Consider the following 25,286-nt stretch of genomic DNA (forward strand, 5'->3'; position numbering starts at 1 on the left):
AAGTTGTGTTGCTTGCTGCTCGTAGAGGTAACACCAACTTTCAATTTTTATATTTAATGTGTTGATATGGAATTTATTTCCTTGACATGTCATTTCATGTAATATTCACTGGAAGTATTCCAGCCTCTTTATCCACATTGACTGAACTGACTGACATGTGAGTTTATTGCTTTTTCAGTCTCTATATCAAATTCTAATGACAGATAGATGAGGTTAACTGTTAAGCAAGTTTGTCTCAATATCAAATTACAATAGCATGAATAGGATACAGGCCATACATGTGAATCCAAATTACAATAAAGTGTTTAAGTATTTTTGAAGAAAAAAGAAGCTGCATCCTTTGATAACAGAGTGATTTACAGGATGAGGGCACTTTTTGTGCTACGAGCATTTTTTTAACATGTTATGTTAAGCTTGATTGTTGCTATAGATCAAACAATAACTGCATTGTTAATGCAAATTGACCCTAGTTGGTTTTTATAAATATTTATCTTATCGAGTTTAGTGTAATTCCTTGCGGAGTCACACGTGCTCTTTGATTCGATTTGGGAGCTACAAGATACTCAGGACTGGTGCGCTCTTTAACATGTTAAACATAAGCTGTATAAACATTATTTATCAATTCACTCTTCAGCGAATAGATGTAAAGTTCTCGTTAAAGCGTTTTCACATTTGTCTGATCACCCTGAAATTGAGTGATATTACATTAAATCATTCTTAAACATGAGGGGTTAAGACCTATGTTTTCTTTCTTCCGAAGAAGAGACCAATTAATTAATGTGATTTAATTTGGTGGAGGGATTATTAGTTATGATTCCAATTCCATGATGCTCACGTGCTTCTGCATACCGTCCATAGCCGGCGCTTCAAAATACAAAGTGTCTATGTCAGCGATTTGCTTCAATTAGAAACAAAACTATAAAGCATTATTAGATGCAATAGAGAACAGACTGGCTGAAGATACTAATTACTAAGATCTTAGATGGCCTTACAAATTGCAAATTAGAAGTTGGTTGATTAATAAATAAATCCCAACAAATCAAGAATCTGCAGAGTGACCCAAAAACATAAAATAAATACCAACAATAGTTTCCCTCCATATTACGATTTTGTTTTTGGGATTAGTTTGTATTATTAATTGTCAACCTTGTATTTCCTATATTTAAGTTGTATTAGTTGGTCAAACTTTGGCACTACTCGTCTGAGATATAATATCTAATCTCGAGAAACTACATAATGCAAGCACTAGTAGCAGCAAGAAAGAAGCTTCTCAAACACAATAATAGGATAGGACATGAAAGAAAGAAAAAAAGATAGTTGTATTTGAAATAGCATATGTATTGCAATGATTCATGTGTATATGGTGTGAGGGTAGTTGGGGTGATTTGATGGCAATGAGAGAGAGTCCCCAGGGGCCTGAGTATCATGTCTCCAAAAAAAATTTTGTCTGTTAAGGAGGCCTAACCAGTTCTCATTCCATAAGGACTAGTGTTGTACTACAATGGATAAATCAGGATATGGGCCCTCTGGTGGGGGATAAGACAATAAGCCTACAGTGATTACTCTTTGGTGATAATGGAATTCAGTCTTCATTTTTTCTTCTAGTGTGTGTGAAGCAGTGAAGCCAGAGATGAATCATTGTGATGATAATGGTCTGAATCTCAAGATTCTCTTGTCCTACTTTCTACTTGAGTTAAAGTCACCGAAAGTATAAACAAGCTAGTCATTGTCCTATTGTCCTATATTTTTTCAGCAGATATTTTGGTCCTATATTCTTCATCCCCTATTATTTGGATCTTTAATATTGTTGTCCATGCTTTGTAGGGAGACAAAAACATAATTAAATTTGACGGAGATCACAATTCTCCACGTCCTCAGTTTTACTTTGATTCCATAAACATCTTTTTTCACAATGTTTTGCAACCACCAGAAGATGAGGTTGGGGAATCATTTTTTGACCCCATGAATGATTACTTTGGTAAGGTAAAATCAGCAATGCTTCTCATGGTTTCACTTTGATAAAATTTCAATAGTCCATCTTGTACATCTCTAAGAATTGACTGTTTTTCCTCAGGATGTTTGGAGATCTGTGCACGAATTAGGCTACAGCAATGAATCATTATCTAAAAACAAAGGCATGACTCAAGTACCTAGTTTCTCTTAACTATTTCTGCTATATTGATTTGTATGAGGATCTGCACTTAGTACCTTCAGTTTTTGTAAATATCTTACATTTTTCTTTGTTAGATGCAGAACCATCAACAAGCAGCACGATAAATGCCATTGAGCAGGTCCGTTCAAGACGACCAATGAGTAGGATGGAGGTTTGCATTTATTAGCTCTTAATTTACTGTTAGAATAACATGCAAATAGGTTTGGCTGAGGAAATGTACCCTCTATTTTGAAAAATGTTAAAATATAATTTTGGTTCTATACGTGATATTCATTCTTAATTTGGTTCTTTTGTTAAAGAAGTTGTGAGTGATCCATGTTTGGTATAGCAACAAGTTTTATGTTAGTTACTGTCACTGAGAGCCTAACACAACCCTCTTCCTTTACCCGGGCTTGGAATTGGCTATGAAACCATCAACATTTTCTTATATGAAATAGTTTTTTAATTTAGTCCTTGTACAAATAATTGTTTTCAATTTTGTTTTACCATTTGGGGTTATAACCAAATTGAAAATGAATATCGTGTATAGGGAGCAGAAATTTATATTTATCCCTGTACATGATAATCATTTTTAATTGGGCGCAAACTCAGTTTGTTATAACGACCATAGATGGCATGGCAGATATGGCATTGAAAATGTTCATATTGGGAATAAGTTAACATTTGTTTTTTGTAGGAACTGAATTGAAAATGAGTATAATGTCCAAGGACCCAAAACATTTTTTAATCATTAAAAGATAGGATGATGATCCTCTCATGTTAGCAAAGAATGTGACAATGTCATGTCATGCCATGAGAAAGAAAAGCACAACAATTATAATAGGGTCCACCATTATTTATATATAGGACCCATTGATTTTATTTTTGTCTTTCTCTCTCATAACTTGACCTTATGATGCTCCTTACTAGCATTAGATGATCCTAAACCTAAAAGATATTTTTGCATAAGAGTACTCAAGTTGAATATTATACTTAGATGATTGCATTTTGCAAATGTTAGAGGAGAGTGCTATGTGGTTTGTTAAAATCTGATGTGTTAATACCTGCCAAATGGCTTTTGCATGGCCATCAAAGATGTGGTTGTTTGAGCTGCATGATGATTTCAACTTTGTTTGAATTCTTTAATTGGCATGACTTTTATTATTATTATTATTATTATTATTTTAAGTAATATTAATATACTGTTTGACATTTCTCAGGTTCCATCTGATATTTCTTCGAAAGATGAACATCGTGAACATGAGGTATATCCCTTTCACTATTTTCACTTTCTTTGTAATGAAATATTTTCCCCCATTCTTCATATGCATTGTAATTTTTTTCATGTAAACTATATGCTTGTATGGCTATAGTAGCTATCACACACCAAGTGGAACATTGGTTGGTGGTAACTCAGTAAGTATCTAAACTAACAGAAAAAAAAGTGATTGAAATCCCTTGGTTTTCTGTCTCAATGTGAAAATTCTAGTAATTGTCATTTCTAAATAAGTAATGATACCATGACACAACCAAGAGTGTCCCACAAAAATACATACCCATCTCCAGGCCAACGGATCTGACACACTGCTGAGATTCAACGGAATACAGAGAGGCATGTTTTCAGTATCAAAAGCTTTTGTGTCAACAGTATTACTCTTTCTAAATTGTTCATTGAATCGGTGATTGGTTTTAGGGGAATATACTATGAACTAACGATTTTATCCTTTTTTTTTGTTACATGGGTTTCATGGAATGTTTTATTTTATTTTTTTATTTTATGATAATTTTTTGGTACCAATACCGTGGTGTTAGACACACAAAAAAATGGGAAGGGCTGCCTGGGTCTATTTTATTCTCTGTTCCATCCTTTTAGTGGAATTAAAATATAATACTTTTTCAACCTTATGTCGTCTTTTCTTTTATTTTTAAAATACTCCAAAGATTAAGCAAAATACAAACGTTTTGTTCCACTTGTTCAAACCTTTGCAACAAACGCAACTTACATGCTACAATTTTTCTTTTTACTGCATGGTGAATGCCCACTACTTGTGTATCTGCACTACCTAGGCAAGACAGAGCCAGTACCTAAACTTCAAAAATGTAATTTATGTAAATATCTACCTTTAGGGATAGTGAAACAATAAATAAGGCAGAAAGAGGTATAATCAAAGCATGAGAAAAGGAGATCAAACAGAGAAAGGAACTATAGTCTCACTCTTACATTTTGTATGGCATTCTTGCAAAGCAGGAGAAGTGCGGCAATATTTCCCCATCATCATCATCAATGATAAGCTTTGAATTGTCAAATGGTGATCCCTTTGGGTCCCATGTTCCAGCCACATTGGAAGATGATCAGTATGTAGAATATCAACTAGATGACCTTGCAGGTTTTCCATCTACTGCAGAGGAGGAAGAAAGAGTGAATCAACTTGATAACTTCTACATAATCGAAATACTTGATGACAAATTTTGGATTTTATTCATGTTTGATTTATCCATGCTATATAGATGTTCATGGAAGCAGTGATGGAGTCACTGAAGGACCCTGGAAGTACGAAATCCAAATGCAGAACAACCAACAAGTAGTGTTAGTTCTGTGTATGTAGCAGCTGTAGAGCCGTTTGATAAAGATGCTTCTTCAGGAGAGATTTTGAGACCGGTGGAGACAGAATCTTCCTCACTCAAACACACCACAGATTCAAAATCCAAAACCACTTCCTCGACATCAGAAGAATTTGAGGCATTGAACGGTGAGTCAAATTCCATTTTAGTGAACCATTCCCAAAATGTGGTGTCTGAGCCAAGTCCAGTACCTAGTCATTATCCTCTTGTCCTCTAGTCCATTTCCATAGTATGTTTGTTTGTCTGAGTCAAGTCCGCCAAGCTAGTCATTATCCAAACCACCTTTTTTTGGCAAGCAAGAAAAGGATGAACAAAGAATGGAAACAATCCCAAAGCTGTTAGAGCATGAGATAGATATGAGTTCATTATATGTATTTTCAATGCCTTCTCCACCGCCACCTCCTCCACCACTTCCTGTTGAGAGGGTGATTGTTGAACCAACCTTATTCCACAAAGAGGCTAACATCAATCCTCCCAAAAAAAGTCCAGTTCCTCCCACTTTTGCAAAAACTTTCACCATCGCATCCCTTCAACAGTGTACAAATAGCTTTTCTCAAGACAATCTTATAGGTTTAGGCATGCTGGGGAGTGTGTATAGGGCAGAGCTTCCAGATGGAAAGGTAGGATTTTTGCTCATTAATTGCATTGGTGCTTATTAACTGCCCAATCTACTTCATTTCCATGGCTTATGATTTATTTTCCTGAACTTAATCACCTTTAGGTAGCTAATAATGATTACATTAATAATTTCTTTTTGTGTAGTTTCTTAAATGTTCTCTTATCTGGATAGATAATATTTATTTATCACATGTTTAACTACTGATATGTTTCAACTGCATTTTGACTCAAGTTGCTCTATTTCTGTTTCCATTGTTCAAACAGTCTTGTAAATTGCATATATACCGTGATTGGACTCAAATCTTGACACTCACTCTTTCTCTATGAATTGTTAGATACTTGCTGTGAAGAAACTAGACAAGAGAGTTTCTGATCACCAAACAGATGATGAGTTTCTCGAATTGATAAACAGTATTGACAGAATCCGACATCCAAATATTGCTGAGCTTATTGGGTACTGTGCAGAGCATGGCCAAAGGCTTCTTATTTATGAGTATTGCATTAATGGGTCGTTGGAGGATGCACTCCATTCAGATGATGAATTCAAAACAAGATTGTCATGGAATAGTAGGTACAAGTAAACTGACTTTTACCTACAGACGACCGTAGGTACAAGTAAACTCACTTTTACCTACAGTTAGAGATTATAGGTATAAATTAATATTTTTTACCTACACATTTGAAATAGTAGGTGTTACCTATAGTGATAGTTAAATTTGATTGTAGGTAAAAATATATCCGTAGGTAAAGCCTATAGTGACAGACTATTAGTTGTCACTGTATACCCCCTCAAAGTTGACGCAAAAAACGTCTGTAGGACAAAGTCTTTTATACATCTACCTACGGATTTTGGACTTCTAGTGATAGATGTTGACTGTAGGTAAAAGTCATTTTTCTTGTAGTGACGTATTGTAAGTTAGATCATAAACTTTTGTCGACTGATTTAACCTATTTTTACTCCTACACATTGCTCAACCAATATGAGAATCAATTTTCAACCTAATATGAGAATTGATTTTGGTTACGCTAGTTGACTCAATTGTTTGGCCAAAACTACTAGCCTACAATAATTGACTCGATGATTTTGCGACAATAATTGACTTGATTATTCTATATAGCAGGGGTACATTATATTTATTCACTTCTGTTTATTTGAACTTTTCTATCATATTATTCGATGGAGCCCACGTGTCACATTTTGTCATAAATCTAAACAAATAAGTATACGTACTGAATATCTGATTTTGTCCGCTTATATTATATACTATTTTATTTAACTTGTATAACTGGTGTAGTGTAATACACGAGAATATATTTTGATTATCAATATAAATATATAAGAAATTTATCCTATATAACCAATTTAAGATAAATTTATCATATAATAATATTAATAATATATACATATTTTCTTATATCATATTGTAAATTTATAATATATCTTATTGAGTGATGTCTATTTAATTAATTTTAAATTGTGTTGCAAAATTGAAAAATGTAGTTATTTAACTTAGTCATTAAAATAAATAATAATATTATATACGATATAAATATAATTAAGAGAAAAATATTTCACCCTCTTAACTCTCTCTATATATAAACTCGTGTTGGCAATAGAGGCTATAAACATTATATAATAACACATATTGTTAAACTATTATTGGTGACTATCCTTTAAACATGAAATTTGATTTCATGCGTATCATGTATCCTATACTCATGCAAAACAAAATTTCAATGACATACAAAATAGAATCATGCTCATTATGCATGATATTAATTATTTCATTTTAACATCATTAATTTTTTTTTTTTTTTATTATTATTATTATTATTATTATTATTATTATTATTATTATTTAATTTTAACAATGTAAAAAAGTTACATATAAAAAAGTCATACTTTGAAATAAAGAAAATCCGTTGTTATAAACTTAATTATTTAATAAGATTCATAAATACCCATATATACCACATACATGCATAATTTGTTCCAATAAAAACTTCTTGTGCTATTCAATGTTTTGAAAAACTTTTTAATATTTATCTTGATTGAGTCTTCTCTTGATTCTTGAATCTTGAGTCTTGAATCTTGATCTTGATTATTCTTAAATCTTTGCTTAATTCTTGATTCTTTGACATCATCAAAATAACCTTGGAAGACATTGCTTTCACAATCTCCCCCTTTTTGGTGATGACAATCCTGAAATCAAGAGAATGCATACAATTGTTGTTCTACCATTCACTCATCCCTTTCTCCCCCTTTCTTTTTGAATTTATGCTTAATTTTAAGTCTTGAAAAAATACAACATCTTGATTTCTTAAAATACCCCTTTTTCTCTCCCCCTTTGGCAACATCAAAAAGGCCAAAGTGCGTAAAACATACATAATTCAAAACATACACAAAGCATTTTTTTTGTAAAATAAACATAAAAGATTCTAAACCAATCATGAAATAAAATCATGAATAAACCAAAGGAGGATACATCTCTTGTGGATCAGTTCAAGTGGAGGGTACATCCACTTGGTTGTTCAAAGAGAACAAAGGAGGGTACATCCCTTGTGGATCTTTGCTTGTAAAGGTTTTTACAAGGTTGAAAGAAATCTCAAGGATCACAGGTTGCTTGGGGACTGGATGTAGGCATGGGTTGTAACAGAACCAGTATAAAATTCTTGTGTTTGTCTTCTTCTTCCCTACACTTTTAATTTTTGTTGTGCACTTTTAATTATCGCTTTTACTTTTGGTTAAGTTTCAATTACTGTTCTTTTCTTTCTTAACTTGGTAGTAAAAGCCTAATTAAATCTATAGTAACATTAAGAAGGATAAGTTTTAAATTAGGCAAGGTACATTAATAATTAATTCAACCCCCCCTTCTTAATTATTCTGAGGCTACTTGATCCAACATTTACTTAGGCTCTTGCAAGAGTTATGACTACTATATGAGGCATGTTTTTCTCTTTTCATTTCTTTCATTATTTTTCTTCTTTATTCCTCTCTTATTTTCTCTCTTTTATCTTGACTTATTTCTTCCACTCTTTTTTTTTTACCTTTTTCTTTTCTCTCTTGTTTTTCTTTCCACAACTTAAGGGATCTCAACTCATTGAATATCTTATACAAGGGGTCCTTAGGAGTAGAACCCTCACCATTAACACTAGATGAAGAATGAAGACTCATGTTGTTTCCTAAGTTATGGTTCTTTCTTGTTGGGGGTTTGAAAACAAAAGGTAAAAGAAACTATGGTTGAAACTAGCCAAAATAAACACTAAAAGAGGTGTGAAAGATAAGGTAAAAACTAATTGGTAAAAGGTAAGCTCTCTAGGCAGTTTGACAATGGAAGGTAAAGGAAATAAGCTATGAAAGTAAGCAAGAAATGTAAACTAGGCGAATCCTAAGAATGTTTGGATGACCACATTTAAGGTTCCCAACAAAACACTCACAATCCTAAGGGAAAATTGTCTAAAATTATTACACACAAATAGAAGTAGGGTGACCTATTGGAGGCTCCCAACTTACTTTCAATGAAAGGCCTTTTTGTTACAAAATTTGAAAGCAATGAAAGTAAGTAAATTGTCAATTACAAAATTACAAAAAGGTCCTCAATTTTGGTGGTTGTTCTCTCTTCGGTGATTCACTCAATTTGGAGTGCTTCTTAGTCCAATAGCTCTTAAGGTGGTTTTCCCCTTGCTTCTTGACTCAAATTCTTCAAGGGATGACACCAATCCTCTTTTCCAATTCCCTATATGGCAACTCACAAACAAGGAAACAAAGAGACAAACAATAACCAAAGACCCAAAAAATGAAATGAAAGCTAAACCAATAGAGTTTTAACAAGACAAATTTTTAGGGATTTTTCAACAATTAAAGCAATGAAAAGCACATAAAAGCAAGCTAGGACTCAAAGAGAAACTTAGAATGGCTCTAGAGTAGAGTAAAAAAACCAAAATAAAAAGACTCAAGAAACCTCTAGTTTTGGAACTTTTTTTCACATTAATTTTCAATTGAAATTTCAGAACTAGAATTGGTATAAAATAGGCACCAATTATAGAACAAATTTTGAGCCAAAACAACAAACACACTTCCCTTTCACTTTTTTTTTCCTGGACACTAATTTTTTTTGCCAAATTGTGTGATTTTTCTTATTTTTTCCTTTAATCCAAATTGCTTGGTTCTTTTTTCATAATTTTGCTCCAGATGTCTAGAAAATTCAGTAAAACTTTCAGCTCAAAACACGTAGTGACTAATTCCCATTAATTTATACAAGTTCGTATGTTCAAGTTGCCAGTACCATCGATTTCAACCTAGAAATCAAGAGTAGTATTTATGTTGCTTAAGGCTTGGATAGTTACAACTTGTGTTTGCTTATGCTCAATTATCTTGAATAACACAATTCAAGAGAGCTTAATACTTATTTTGATTCACAAATCCAACCACAACTCAACTTCATCATAGGCATCATGTAGGAAACTTAGAAAAAAAAAAGAGTTCAACAACAAGACTACTTCTAAGAATTGATTTAGAACATGTTATGAACTAAATAACATGCATGAATTAGACTCAAAATTCAAAAGATAGGCTAAGAATGACAAGAATACATGAACAAATGTATCTAGAATTCAATCAACAAAAATAAAAATTCAACACAAACTTAGAACATAATGTGACAATTACTATGACTAAACATGACTCTAAGACAACATGGATTAAGTGATTTACACTTAGATTTTTGTGTTTTTTTTCTAATCAATATTTTGGAAGAAAATTTAGATCTAAGGTTCAGCACAAGAATATTATGAATGAAAAATGATAGAACCTAAAATCAACACAAAAACATGATTCAAGAGTAGATCTACAAAATTTGAACCATAGAAATGCAAGAACAAGTGTAGATCTAAGATTTAATCGGTTTATTTTTTTGAATCTACTCTAAACAACACCAAACCACAAGACAATGGAGGATATACATGGAGAATAAGATGAAGAACTCGGAATTAAAGAGAATTCACCGAACAAAAAGACAGGGGAAGCAAAATAACATCACCTAGATGAAGATGCTCTCGATACCACATGATGTAAGCTCCATGTGGAGCTTGTAGGCCTAGGATCTTCTTCATCAATGGATTCCTTTTCTTCTTGGAAGATGAATGGCAGCGGAATGGAGAAGGAAGAGAGAGAGGAGACACCACTTCAAGGAGAAGATGAGTCTAGAAAAAGCTCACCACCATAGGAGGCCATGGATAAGAGCTTGGAGGAAGAAGGAGATGAATGAAGGGAGAGAAAGAGAAGAGCACGAATTTTTGAGCTCTAAAAGATATCTGAAATCTGAAGTTTAATTTTCAAATGATCAAAGTTCCAAAAAATGCACACACATGACCTCTATTTATAGCCTAAGTGTCACAAAATTGGAGGGAAATTTGAATTTCTATTCAAATTTCACTTGAATTTGAAATTGAATTTGTGGAGCCAAAATTTCACTAATTATGATTATTGAATTTTAGCTATGGTTCAGCCCACTAATCCAAGATCAAGTCCAAGATTCTCCACTAAGTGTGCTTAAGTGTCATGAGACATGTAAAGCATGAGGACATACACAAAGTGTGACTATATGATGTGGAAATAGAGTGTAGCAAGCAAATGCTCACCTCCCCCTCTAAAATTTAATTGGATTGAGCTTCTCCCAATTCAATTAAATTTATTTTCCAACACACATCAAATATTCACTTAATGCATGTGAAATTACAAAACTATCCCTAATACAAAAACTAGTCTAGGTGCCCTAAAATACAAGGGCTGGAAAATTCTACATTTCTAGGGTACCCTACCTACATTATGGAGCCTTACATACAAGACTCAAAAATAATGAAATCCTAATCTAATATGTACAAAGATAAGTGAGCTCATACTTAGCCCATGGGTCCAAAATCTACCCTAAGGCTCATGAGAACCTTAGGACCTTCTCTTGCATCTCTGACCCAATCTTCTTGGAGTCTTTTATCCAATGCCCTTAGAGGATAGGATTGCATCATTTTCTATAACATATCTGATAGATTTATACATATTGATTTGTTTTTATATGTATATCTTAAATTGTTTTAAAATTTACAGATGTTAATCAAAATAATCCATACACTTGACTGATACAATTATCGATGATATATATTTTTTATTTAGTCACATAATTTAAATAACCAGATATTAGATATATTTATATTGAAAAATATAATTAATTAATTTATTTCCAATCAAAGCTGGGTCCGATTCGGAGCCGTATCCGTGGGGTGTGAAATTATTTTTCATGCTTACTTTCCATTTATTGAAATTATGCAAGGGGTCAATTGATTCTCCTACTTTTTTCGTTGAGATACCTGTATTCACCCAAGTTAACATGGATAAAAAAAATTACTTATTTTTTAACCTTTTTATATCATTTTTTAGTCATGTGTCATTTCATTGTTGGTTGTGTTTAATACTAATGTATTGTATATGTGTCTATTCATGCATATAATCACGAAATAAATCCTAACTAAAATGCTTGAAACTCTTAATTATTTATGTATAAGGATAAAAATATTATATTCCCAAAGTAGAACTAAAAGTGAACTATACTAACTTGAAATCAGCAAAAAAAAATTAACGACTCTATTAGTTATTACCATAAAAAATATGATTTACAATATTATTAACTAAGCACTCTCATTTTTATTTATTCATCATTAATTTTTTTATTGTAATTATAAGTTTAAATGCGCAAAAATCTTTGCTTTATAAGATCTATATAATTGATATTTCTTTCCCTTGTGATAATAAAACTTTTTTAAAGAAAATGATTACAAAATGCAAAGTAAAATATTTTTACTATTAATACTTTTTATTAGAATTAGGATATATGTAATTACATACAAATACAAAAAATATTTTATTTTAAAATAAATATTTATATTAACTAAAATTATAAAAGACATGCATAAATATAAAACTATTTGAATAAATATCAGTATTTATTATTTTTAATATTTTTTTACATATATATCTACCAACATATACATATATTAAAAATGCAATAATATAAATAACTTATAGGTTATAAACTTCACCCATGCAACACACGGGACACTAAGCTCGTATAATAGAAATTACAAAATTGAAAAATAATATTTGAGGGTGTTTTATAGGAGCATTTTGTACTTTGAGTGTAAAAATCTTAGGTCTTGTTTGGATTGATTTTTAGATTTGAGTTTCAAAATTTTTAAAAATAAAAACTAGTTTTTAGTTTTAGTTTCAGGAAATTTTAAAACCAATTTTTAAAATATGATTAATTGAAAAAGAAACTCATTTTGAAAGTTTCATATTATAATAAAATTAGTTTAAAGTGCTTTTATGTAGGAGTCATGACAATGGTAATGATGATGCTATTAGCATAGGTGGCAGTAGAGATATCAGTGGTGGTTGCAGTGGGAGTTGCAGTAGTAGAGGTGGCAGTGGTGATAATGATGCCGATGATAGTGGTACTAGTGGTAGTAACGGTTGTGATGATGATTGTAGTGGTAATATCGGTGGTGTCGATGACGATGGTGGTGATGGCGACAATGTTGGCGGTGGTTGTGACAACAATGCGTGTGGCGGTGGCGGTGACGTTGGTGGTGATGATGGCAAAGGTGGTATTGACGGTAATCATGGTGGTGACAATAGTGATGACAGATTGGTAGTGATGATAGTAATAGTAATGTTAGTGACAATAATGGTGGTAGTGATGTTGGTGTCAGCAACTAGTGTTGACGGTGTGGTGGTGGTGATGGCGATTGTGGTGTCGGTGATGACAACGATAGTGACAGTGTGACGGAGGTGGTGACAATGATAATAACATTAGCGATGACTATGGTGATAATGGTAGCAACAAAAAGAGTTATTGTCAAAGTGTTTTTTTTAAAACTAAATCAAATTCACAAAACATTTTTTCTTTTGAGTTTGAAAATTAGTATAAAAATGATTTAAAAACCATTTCAGCGTTGTTTTTACCAAGCTCATTTTTTTTTTAAATTACATTTTGAAAATCAAAAACCAAAAATTCATAACCACTCTAAACGGGTCCTTAAACACTTAAAGTTTTGAAATGAGGGACTAGCATAGGATTGAACACTTGTATGTGGCTCTCACAACTTTAGAAAAAGAATAAATTAAAATGTTTTAAACACTTAGTGGTGAATAACTATCAAAATAAACACTAAATGTTAAGAAAACATATCCAATTGTTATTAAATTGTGTAATTATAATAATATATATATATATATATATATACACACACACAAAATACTTAGGTGATTGATTCGAATAGTAAAAATTCGATTCTAAGTAAATTTTCATATTTATGCCTTCTGTACGTAAATAATCTCTCCAAATCGATAGAACTATCTACAAGATGCTTATAGACTAATTAAAAAAGGGTCTAAAAAAGTATTAGATTTCTATATTTTTTAACAAGGTCACTAAATTATAAAATAATAATAATTAAATCCTTAATCTTGTAAGAATTTAGTAATTAAATTCCAAAGTTAGTTTGGTAATTGTTTGAAGCCACCACCAAGCATCCACAAAATAGAAAAAACAGCAAATATGTGGATCAACTAGCATGTGGTTGTTCAATGATTCTATCTAATTCAAACATAATTGTCTCTCATGAAAGATACAGTGATCTAGGCAACTAAAAAAATAATGGTTTGAAATTGTGAGAAAAAAATAATTTGTAGCAATTTTACTAACTTTAGGGACCCAATTACAAAAATTGTAGTAGATTAAGGACTCAATTGTAATAAAATTGGTTTAGGGGCTTAATTAAATTTCTTAAAATAATTAATAAACCTACCTATGTAAACCTTAATAAACATATATTAATAGTTATTTAATTTCACTTTCAATTGTTGTGTCAAAAAATGAACTTCACTTTTCAATTTCTAAAATATCATCATGTCAATTTATAATAGCTAGCTGTTGAACTTAACCTACCTTCAATTAATTTAAATTTCTTAAATTTGACAATCAATTGCAGTATACAAGTTCAAACCATTAATTAAAGAAGTTTGTCTACCTAATCAGAATGTAACTACATATCTCTTGAAATAAATATGAGAACGCCCCGTAATTTAAATATCTCTTGAAAAGATGACACAATTTAGATATGGAAATTGATAAACAATGCGAAACGTAACTTTTGTTATGCGGAAGTTACGAAAGGTTAATTGTTATTATTTTATTGGACGGTTAATACTTATTTGTTCTCTCCCATGAATATGCACATATTTATTCGTATGTTTCCATTTTTCATTGCCCTTTAAATATTATTTCATCCGTCCTAAAATAATTATTGTTTTAGGTTATTTTACATAAATAAAAAAAACTAAAATAACAATTATTATAATTAATTCTATATCATTATTAATTACTTTATAAATTTTGTTGTCCACCATTAATATGATAAAATTTTTAAGTAAAAAAATTAATATTATATTAAAAAACTAAAATAACAATTATTTTAGGATAATTTTTTTCACTTATAAATAGACGGATGGAACATATGTTTACTAATTACTAGTAAGGTGATAAGATAAAATTTAATGGATGCTCACATAGAAAATCATTGAAAAAAAAGAGAAATATATGTAAATTACATTATATATGACATAAGTACCATCAAAGGAAAACCCCTTCTCATAAATATGACAATACATCATAATCGTTGAGGGTGCCAAACTTTGAATTTTAAGAGACAATTAGTCAGAGTATAACAACTTTGCAGACCGATGGGTGATAGTAGTAGTATATAACAACTTTGCATGACCGGCGTTAAAAACGCCCATATTTTTTAGTCTAAATTTCCTTCCATTTCCAGGAAATTCATCCCGAGGCGGAGAATCTGCATTTGAAAACCCACTAGATGACATAAAAAATCCCTTTTTCTTTATTCACTAGCTAGATGGAAATGTTCATACACAAGTAAGAACCACAGATGTGAAAAAGAGATATCCGTGGTCGAAACGTTAACGCCTGTCATCTTCAAACGCTTATGTCATAGAAGCCTATGCCAAACGGCTTTGCATGCTTCTTAATCTATTTTGAAATGAAGTTTGGGTTATTATGTTTTTTTTGGTATAGTGCTAGGGTCGTAATTTTTTTAACAATGCATTGGTGCGAAATATCAACATGCTTTTTTGATTGGTCTCTAAAAAAAATGCAGATTTAGGACATGGAGTCAATAGAGACAATTTTTTTTTAAATGATTATATTATCATTATAGTTTCAACTTTGCGGTTGCTTGCAATTGTGATTTTACCGCGATTCTTGACATTGCAGGAATTTACAAAATATAAAATGTAGTTGTTGCTATGCAATTTCATTTGTGACACGTGATACATAAAAAAACCTTTACTTTGTGGTCACAAGTATGGCTGGGAACTACAATTTAAAATCAAGATTATCACATGTGAAAATAAAACATGGTATAAACTAAAATGTATCAATATATCAATTAATTAATTAATATATCATATAAAAGACACTTTGTTGACATGGATTATTTGTACACGTGTCACTTTTGATGTATTTTTTTCCTTCATTTTCTTGCTTTCCATTTTAACCAATGTCATTTACTTGTAGATTTTAATTATTAATTTGGTCCCTAAAATATTTAAAATGATTCAATTTGGTCTCTAAATTTCCAAACATACCAATCAATTCCTCTAATTTTTTAAAATATTTCGATGAGGTCTTTTTGTTAAACTATGGTGGTTTTTAGTTAGAAATAGTTGTAATTCTCATTAACAGTGTTAGTTTCAATTTGACGAAAATGATATAAATGAAACATTTTTAAAAATTAGAGGAACTAATTGAAATGTTCAAAAATTTAGGGGTCAAATTAAGTCATTTTAATAATTTAGGGACTCGTGAATGCCACCATCAATTTGATAAGCTCATCGTAAGTGATTACAATACATACCCATTAACCCCCTATCAGACCCTAATTTCATCTAGGTATAATGTTTTTATCATTCGGATATGATGTTTTGATCATTGCTAACCGAATTACGGTGTTTGGCATCAGTTACAACGCAAGGCCAAGGGGTCGCGCAAGGTATTGATGGTTGTTTGTCAGTTCCAGAAGCAAAAGCGACAAGGAAGGGGGAAAATGGTCATTTCCTAGACCTAAACTCGCCCAGGCTAGTATCTAGCTCACCTTAAGCAACCGGCTTGTTTGGGCGAGCTGATACCTTCAAGCCTAAGCAAGTGACTCGCCTGGGCGAGCTTCCCCTGCACCAAATGACCTTTCACTAATAATAGCTATGTAGGGGAAAGGTTTAAGGGTTCTGGAACTGAAGAAGGAAAGGAAGAAACGCAGAAAGAGAAAGAGAAGAAGAAAAAAAGTAAAGTCGAGGCGCTGCCAAATCGCAATCTTGGATCATTCGCTACATCATTTCTCTTGCTAATCTTGTACCTCGTGCAACAATCAGTTAGTTTTCTTAAGAGTTGAACGTAATCTATGTACCCTTATGGGTCCTCTGTGATATTATGGGCGTATTTATCTTCTCCCCTTTATCGTTGGTAATTCCATCTTATTCGTAAGGCTTAATTCTAGTCGATCACTAGTGTCATGAAATTGGTTTTCTTTTAGTGAGACTGGAAGGCAATAAACAAAACCAAAATGAAAAAAAAATCAATTCATAACCAAACTTATTTTCGTCAAATATCACTTGAGATCGTTTCAAGTTCCAACGCCTTAACAATTCCCTTCGCTGTTCAAAAATTAAAACATTGTTTCAAGGTCCAACGCCCTAATGACTCTTTGTTTGCAATCAAAATAAATCTTTTAAAAAAAACATGAACATTCTTACTTAAAAAACTACGTAGGAGCAAGGGCAACACCCTTGTCAATTCAAAAAAATTAATAATAATAAAAAAGGGAAAATAAATAATTTTGAAGTCATGTTTTGCACATTCGATGAAAGGTTGTCGTCCCTCGTGATGGGCACGTGAGGTGCTAATATCTTTCCTATGCGTAAACAACTCCTGAACCCTTCTTTTCAAAATCCGCATACCTCTTTTGGTTTTTCTAACGTTTTCCTTAAATAAACGTTGGTGGCGACTCCTACTCGTTTTCTCCCTAGGAGACGAACGCGCTTTTCTTTTATTTTCTTTCGCCGTCCCGTTGTAAAATAGGTTGTGACAGATGGCGACTCCATTGGGGAAATTAAGAGAGTTAAGTCATTTGATCGAGTGTGCAATTTTATGGTGACCTTTTATTTATTTATTTATTTTTCCTTTCTCTTTAATCACCGCGTTGTGCTCATGTTCGTTAAAGTTTCATTCCATTACTATTCGTTTTGCAGTTTAGCTTCGAACTCGTTTCCTTTATTCGTTGTTTCGCTCATGTTTGTATATAACCTTTGCTACGTTGTTACTTCTTGGTGTGTATCTTTGTATCTATGACCTTTGTAGTTAGAAATAAATTGTGCCATTGAATCCTATGATAGACGACATGTGCTATGCTTCTTGTATCTGCCTGGGAATTTTCTGGTTGTTTTGCTGGTGGGGTTAGGTAATTCTTAGGTTGCTTCATTCACATATGACACCCACACTTTTTGCACACACTTTGAGATATTGGGCCCTATACCTGGGTCTATGTTAGCTATAGTGAGTGGAGGTCGATTTGTGGTCATGTCGGGTCCTCGACTCGCTTGATAACAGTGAAGTCTCATATAGAGTTTTCCTCTTTTGGTGATGCATTGTCGCTGATAATCCCTATTGCCATAGTGTATTACCTAAGAGGATGATATCTCTAGAGGCCAGTAAGGTTACATGAAATACCCTTGGGAGTTGTCACTAGATAGTGGACTTTTGGATCCTTTCCATTAGGTTCCTGAATTAAAGACATGGTGCAAACTCACCATGTCTGGTTTCCTTGATCGCGTCATGCATCTCTTCATGGCGTCATAATGGACATATCATTCATGCATTGCATTTGCATAAGTCATTGCACTGTCATACATATTCATTTAGCATGTTTTTGTTTAGCCAATTGCATACATTCTATTATCATCATTCACATGTTATGCATGATCCTGCCATATAGTTGCTCATGCCTTGCATTCCCTTCTTCGTCGCCAAAAGTCACAATGAAGTGTGAAAGTTTACACTGCATTTTTAGTTTCATGTGTTGGGTACCATGGTAATACCTATAAACAAACCATGTTGGGGTTATACAATCCTTTCTCCCAAAAATGATGGAAATCACATGAACATGGTACCCAATGCATTGTTAACAAGAAAGGGTGGTCTTTCGGGCGTCTTTTGTCGGTTTGATAAATACATTTTTCATGCATAGCATAACTATGCCCTGATCATTCATCATATCTCTTCTATGATAGGTTGTTGAAATATTGGTGATCAAAATTTCTATTCCTACGAACATAGGGTCAAACCAAGCACAGTCTTTTTTAAGAAAAAGATTTTATCAAGTCAAGGTCAAGGTATGGAAGTAACCAGCTTGCAAAAGTTAGGGCAGAAGATGGGTCAAATTTACATAGCTTCTTTGACTACTACTAACACATGATTGAGCTAATAACTTACAAAATTAGGAACCGTTGATGTATCCATTTTTATTTCAGTTGCACTTTGACTCTGACGAGATTTAATGAAAATTAGAGTTGACTCGACCCTATGTTTTGTGTAAAATTCGCAATACTTTAGCAACATATCATTCACATGCATTCATGCTTGTTTGTCTTTCCACTTTGGTTGTATTGCTCATTGCATTCTTTCCTTGAAATCAGAATTGTAATCATTGTAACCAAAGAGAAAGATCGCACTTTATGGCACCCTTACCAGACGCGTGCCAAAGCCAGAATAATGAGTGAAATCGAAGAAGTACAAGAACAACTGAAAGCCAATATGGATGCCATGAAGGAACAAATGACAAAGATGATGGAAGCAATGATGAGCATGAGAAAGATGATGGAGGATAACACTACTACAGTTGTTGCTGCAAGTATTGCCACTGAGATGGACCCAATTCACCCGACCGGTTTCAATCAAGTGAATCGTCCAGTCTTAGATCTAGTAGTTCAAGGGGGCGAGGCAACGAAAAATGCATGCGGGCCTCATCATGTTCAGGTTTAGAGCAAGAATTGTTTCCCACCATATAGGTTGCCTCCTAATTATACACCGCCCACTATTGTATACACTTCTAGTGAGAATATCAAAAATTCTACACCCGTACTCATTGAGAATCAACAACCCCAATCTGATCATGCACGTGTCTCTCAACCCATGGGGGAAACACATGAAGTTCCCCAAGACCACACTCTGGTTGGGTTTGGGGTTTATCCATGATATACCACTAAAGGGTAGGCATTTTTTGGCATCCCTGTGCAGAACGCTCCTGGAATATCTCAATGTTGCCTGTTATCACAACCCTTGCATTTTGTAAGGGGAGAGGGGCCTTCCATAGTACTTGAGAAGGAAATGATTGAGCATATGGATGAGAGGCTACGAGCTATTGAAGGAGGAGGAAATTATGCCTTTGCTGACATAGCAGAGTTGTGTTTGGTACCTGACGTGGTTATTCCTCCAAAGTTCAAGGTGCCAGATTTTAATAAGTACAAGGGAATCACTTGCCCAAAGAATCACCTGAAAATGTATTGTAGGAAGATGAGGACGTATGCAAAAGATGAAAAGTTGTTGATGCATTTCTTCCAAAAAAGTCTTGCTGGGGCAGCTATTACCTGGTATACTAACCTAGAACCTTCCCGGGTCCATTCCTGGAAGGACCTAATGGTTTCTTTTATTAGGTAGTATTAGTATAACTTTGATATGGCTCCAAATGGAATGCAACTATAGAATATCTGCAAGAAAGACAATTAATCTTTCAAAGAATACGCTCAAAGGTGGAGAGATCTGACAGCTCAAGTAGTGCCCCTGATGATGGAGAGAGAGATGATAACAATGATAGTAGACACATTGTTGGTGTTTTACTATGAGAAGATGGTAGGTTACATGCCTTTAAGTTTTGCAGATTTAGTGTTTGCTGGCGAGAGGATTGAAGTGGGTCTGAGAAGAGGGAAATTTGATTATTCTGCTACTGCTAGTTCTAGTAATAGAAGACCTGGGATGAGTGAAGGGAATAAGAAGGAGGGAGAAACCCATGTTGTGACTGCCATTCCTACATGGCCAAATTTTCCACTAGCCCCTTTAAATCTCATGTACCAATATCCTCCCCAAAAATATCAATACTCAGCCAATATCAGTCCTTCCCATTACTCACCACCCTACCAACCAAGAACGCCTAATCATCCATAAAGGCCACCCCTAGTCCGCCACTAAATCCACCTAGTGCACATCCAAGACCAAACACCACCCCTAATACCAATCAAAACACCAACCAACGAAGGAACTTTCTAGAAAAGAAGCTTGTAGAATTCACCCCAATTCCAATCTCGTATGCTGACTTACTCCCATATCTGCTTGATAATGCAATGGTAGTCATAAGCCCATCAAAGATTCCTCAACCTCCATTTCCCAGAGGATACAACTCCAATGTGACATGTGCTTATCATGGGGGAGTTCCAGGGCATTCCATTAAGCATTGTATGACCCTGAAACATAAGGTGCAAAGTCTGATCGATACAAGTTGGTTGAGATTTGAGGAGGAGAATCGCTTGTGAATTCTGATGTCATCAAGCAATACTATGCATGATGCTTGGGGCAATTTGAAGGTTGTTGTTAGATATTTCCAATGACTCATTAGGATTTACAGGTTAATGCTATTACTATAAACAACAGTCACAATGTTAATAATATAGATGAATTTGATGTTGTTGTCTCTCATTCTCTCACAATTACATCTTTGCTTATTTAACTTTCACTGGAATGTGAATGTATGCCATTCTTTTTGTTTGCTCAAGTGACTTGCGCTCTTGAGTTGATCTCCAAGTCCACCCAATCAGAAATTGCATGTTCTACATGTTTGGTGGGGTGCCATAAGTGACGAGTAAAGTTGAATAAACATTTGATTGACTGTGTTTCCAAATAAAAAATAAGAAGTATAGACATTCATATGACCTCATCTTATCATTTTTAAAATTTATCTTTCTCGAGAAAAAAATGAGTTGTGAAGAACAAGAGTCATTTGACTTAATCTGTCAATTGAAAATCCTTTAAATATTTCTTGTCCTTGACATTTCTTTTTCAAGAACTTGCATAGGTTCTTTCATTTCTTCTTGCTACAAGGTCATGACAAATGACAACAGAGTATACCTTCGAACCCAACACTGGGGCAATGATAGGCACCATGCATGAGCTTCAAGCGAACGTAGAGGCAGACAACAAGTCCTCACCCGATAGGTTGAAAACCCAAAAGGGTGGCCTAGGAAAAAGTAAAAATAAATAAATCAAGAGAGTGTTTATCAGAGGTTTTGTCCCAAAATATAAACTATAAGAGTCTCTAGTCAAGATTTAAAATGAGGCATGGTCGTGTTTATTCATCCCAAACACTAATTTATCCCTTGCTACCCCCTCCGAGCTAAAGTAAACTTTTTTTCTTGAAAAAAAGTAATAATAACAATAATAAATAAAACAAAACCTTGAGTAGGAACCACTGCTAAATTGGCGGGAAGAGTAATGCAAACAACACATGCATGATGTTTACCAAGCTCTAGGTTGGGCAACAATGATGTTAAGAAAAAAAAGTAGAAAGCAAATCCACCAAAGGCGAGTGAAAAAAATAGAGACAAAAGATCTCCAAATTTTACAAGGAAGGAAAAAAAGTGCAATAAGGATTAATGTATAAGACAAATGAAGTAAAGCCCAACCCAAAAAGTTAAAATGAATAAAAGTATAAGCAAGACTCTCAAGGTTCTTACTCAATATAACCCTTAAAGACTCTTGGAGCCTCTCTAATCCTTTCTTTCATAGCCTTCTTACCCCTGACCACGTTACAAGCCCAAGAAAGCCCATGCGGGAATGGAACCCGCACACGCTTGTGATTGTTGAATATATATATATATATATATAAAGGAAGCCTCAAGGTTTGCATTTGCACATTTGAGAAGCAACCTTATTCGACCAGGAACTCATGAAAGATGCCCAAAGACAATTGTGATAGTGGGTACACTTGATGTTAATCGCTCATGCAAACTCCTTAGGATTCCTTTCGAATCCAAGGGAAGCCTTCGTTATATAAATTCTTTTGGGATCAGCTCATGTCATCAAGTTTTAGCGGGATCGCCAGATCCTTGGCATCATTCTATGATCTTAAATTAGGAAAGTTTCACTTAGACATATGCCAAAGTGTAACAATCCATTGCCATCACCCAATGCCTTATATTTTCTTGCTGTGTAGAATAATCAAAGTTTTTAAACAAAAAGAAAGGGACAAACCCTTCGATCAATATTTCAGTTGATTAAATCAAAACATACACTCTGAGGGAGTCCCCAAAGAGATTTGCAAAAGATAGGATGAGATTGCATGAATTATCACATCCTTCAGAAAGAGGCGGTCAATCTGTGTTCTTCACAGAAAAAAATCACAAAAAGAGGGAAAAAATGTCATGAGCATTGCACAAAGCCTACATTTACTTCATTTCAAGATGAAGGTTGCATGCTTATGCATTCCAAAACTCATGTTTCACATCAGGCTATAAGTGCATAGATTTCTCTTTATATACCAATTTCCAAAATCCAATGTCCCATCTTTTGAGTTTAGGATCAGAGGCCCTCTCAAAGAGTCAACCTCTTGATTTCTTATAAGGTTAAGCCCTTGGGTACTAGTACTTATTGGCATGTTCCATAGGACTCAAAGTCCTTGCCTTTATCTTTCATAGGACTCAAAGTCCTTACTTTTATCTTTCATAGGACTCAACGTCCTTGCCTTTATCTTTCATAGAACTCAAAGTCCTCGCTTTTATGTTTCATAGGACACAATGTCCTCGCCTTTATGTTTCCATAGGACTCAAAGTCCCCGCCTTTATGCTTCATAGGACTCAACATCCTCGCCTTTATGTTCCCATAGGACTTAAAGTCCTCACCTTTATCTTTCATAGGACTCAAAGTCCTTGCCTTTATGTTTCCATAGGACTCAAAGTCCTCGCCTTTATGTTTCCATAAGACTCAAAGTCCTTGCCTTCATGTTTTCATAGGACTCAAAGTCCTTACCTTTATCTTTCATAGGACTCAACATCCTTACCTTTATATTTCCATAGGACTCAAAGTCCTCACCTTTATCTTTCATAGGACTCAACATCCTCACCTTTATGTTTCTATAAGACTCAAAGTCCTTGCCTTTATCTTTTATAGGACTCAACGTCCTCGCCTTTATGTTTCCATAGGACTCAAAGTCCTCGCCTTTATCTTTCATAGGATTCAAAGTCCTTGCCTTTATGATTCCATAGGACTCAAAGTGCTCACCTTTATGTTTCCATAAGACTCAAAGTCCTTGCCTTCATGTTTTCATAGGACTTAAAGTCCTCGCCTTTATCTTTCATAGGACTCAACGTCTTCACCTTTATGTTTCCATAGGACTCAAAGTCCTCGCCTTTATCTTTCACAGGACTCAACGTCCTCGCCTTTATGTTTCTATACGACTCAAAGTCCTCGCCTTTATCTTTCATAGGTGATGCAATCCTACCCCCCCCAAGGGCATTGGATAGAAGACTTCAAGAAGATTGGCCCAGAGATGCAAGAGAAGGCCTTAGGGTTCTCATGAGCCTTAGGGTAGATTTCGGTCTCATGGGCTAAGTATGAGTCAAATTATCTTTGTACATATTACATTAAGGTTTCATTATTTTTGGGCTTTGTATTTAGGGCTCCATAATGTAGGTAGGGTACCCTAGAAATGTAGGATTTTTCAGCCCTTGTATTTTAGGGCACCTAGACTAGTTTTTGTATTAGGGGTAGTTTTGTAATTTCACATGCATTAAGGGAATATTTGATGTGTGTGTTGGAAAATAAATTTAATTGAATTGGGAGAAGCCCAATCCAATTAAATTTTAGAGGGGGAGGTGAGCATTTGCTTGCTACACCCCATTACCACATCATATAGTCACACTTTGTGCATGTCCTTCATGCTTTACATGCCTCATGATACCTAAGCACACTTAGTGGAGAATCTTTGACTTGATCTTGGATTAGTGGGCTGAACCATAGCTAAAATTCACTAATCATATTTAGTGAAATTTTGGCTCCAAAATTTGGCTCCACAAATTCAATTTCAAATTCAAGTAAAATTTGAATAGAAATTCAAATTTCCCCCCAATTTTGTGTGACACTTAGGCTATAAATAGAGGCCATGTGTGTGCATTTTTTTCAACTTTGATCATTTGAGAATTACACTTCAAAGTTCAGACCTCATTCGAGGCACAAATTTTGTGCTCCCTCTCTCCTTCTCCCTCCATGCTTCTTCTCCTACCTGTAAGCTCTTATCCATGGCTTCCTATGGTGGTGAACTTCTTCATGACTCATCTTCTCCTTGAAGTGGCGTCTCCTCTCAACTCTTCTTCTTCTCCATTCTGCTTCCATTAAAATTCAAGAAGCAAAGGACTCCATTGATGAAGAAGATCCAAGGCCTACAAGCTCCAATGGAGCTACATCAATAGGACTCAACGTCCTTGCCATTATGTTTCCGTAGGACTCAAAGTCCTCGCCTTTATCTTCCATAGGACTCAATGTCCTTTGTCTTTATGTTTTCATGGGACTCAACGTCCTCCACCTTTATGTTCCTTGGACTCAACGTCCTCTGTCTTTATGTTTTTCATAGGACTCAACATCCTCTGTGTTTATGTTTCCATAGGACTCAACATCCTTTGTCTTTATGTTTTCATAGGACTCAATGTCCTCCGCCTTTATGTTTCCTTGGA

At 34.0% G+C, this 25,286-nt stretch overlaps 3 protein-coding genes across 3 annotated transcripts; all 3 read left to right on the plus strand.

Annotated features, from left to right (window-relative positions):
- Window positions 1–2,243: 2,243 nt before the first annotated feature.
- LOC114409501 lies at window positions 2,244–4,791 on the plus strand. Its single transcript, XM_028372982.1, has 4 exons — window positions 2,244–2,324; window positions 3,373–3,417; window positions 4,401–4,571; window positions 4,661–4,791. Exons 1-4 carry the CDS (start codon window positions 2,310–2,312, stop codon window positions 4,736–4,738), a joined length of 309 nt encoding a protein of 102 aa, XP_028228783.1. The 5' UTR covers window positions 2,244–2,309; the 3' UTR covers window positions 4,739–4,791.
- A 217-nt stretch (window positions 4,792–5,008) lies between these two features.
- Window positions 5,009–6,485, plus strand: LOC114409500 (protein STRUBBELIG-RECEPTOR FAMILY 3-like). Its single transcript, XM_028372981.1, has 2 exons — window positions 5,009–5,394; window positions 5,728–6,485. Exons 1-2 carry the CDS (start codon window positions 5,092–5,094, stop codon window positions 5,971–5,973), a joined length of 549 nt encoding a protein of 182 aa, XP_028228782.1. The 5' UTR covers window positions 5,009–5,091; the 3' UTR covers window positions 5,974–6,485.
- A 12,799-nt stretch (window positions 6,486–19,284) lies between these two features.
- On the plus strand, window positions 19,285–20,229 carry LOC114410659. Its single transcript, XM_028374612.1, has 2 exons — window positions 19,285–19,548; window positions 19,810–20,229. Exons 1-2 carry the CDS (start codon window positions 19,285–19,287, stop codon window positions 20,227–20,229), a joined length of 684 nt encoding a protein of 227 aa, XP_028230413.1.
- The last annotated feature ends 5,057 nt before the right edge of the window (window positions 20,230–25,286 follow it).

Source organism: Glycine soja, chromosome 4, assembly GCF_004193775.1.
Source record: "Glycine soja cultivar W05 chromosome 4, ASM419377v2, whole genome shotgun sequence".
In the NCBI taxonomy this organism is placed as follows: Eukaryota; Viridiplantae; Streptophyta; class Magnoliopsida; order Fabales; family Fabaceae; genus Glycine; species Glycine soja.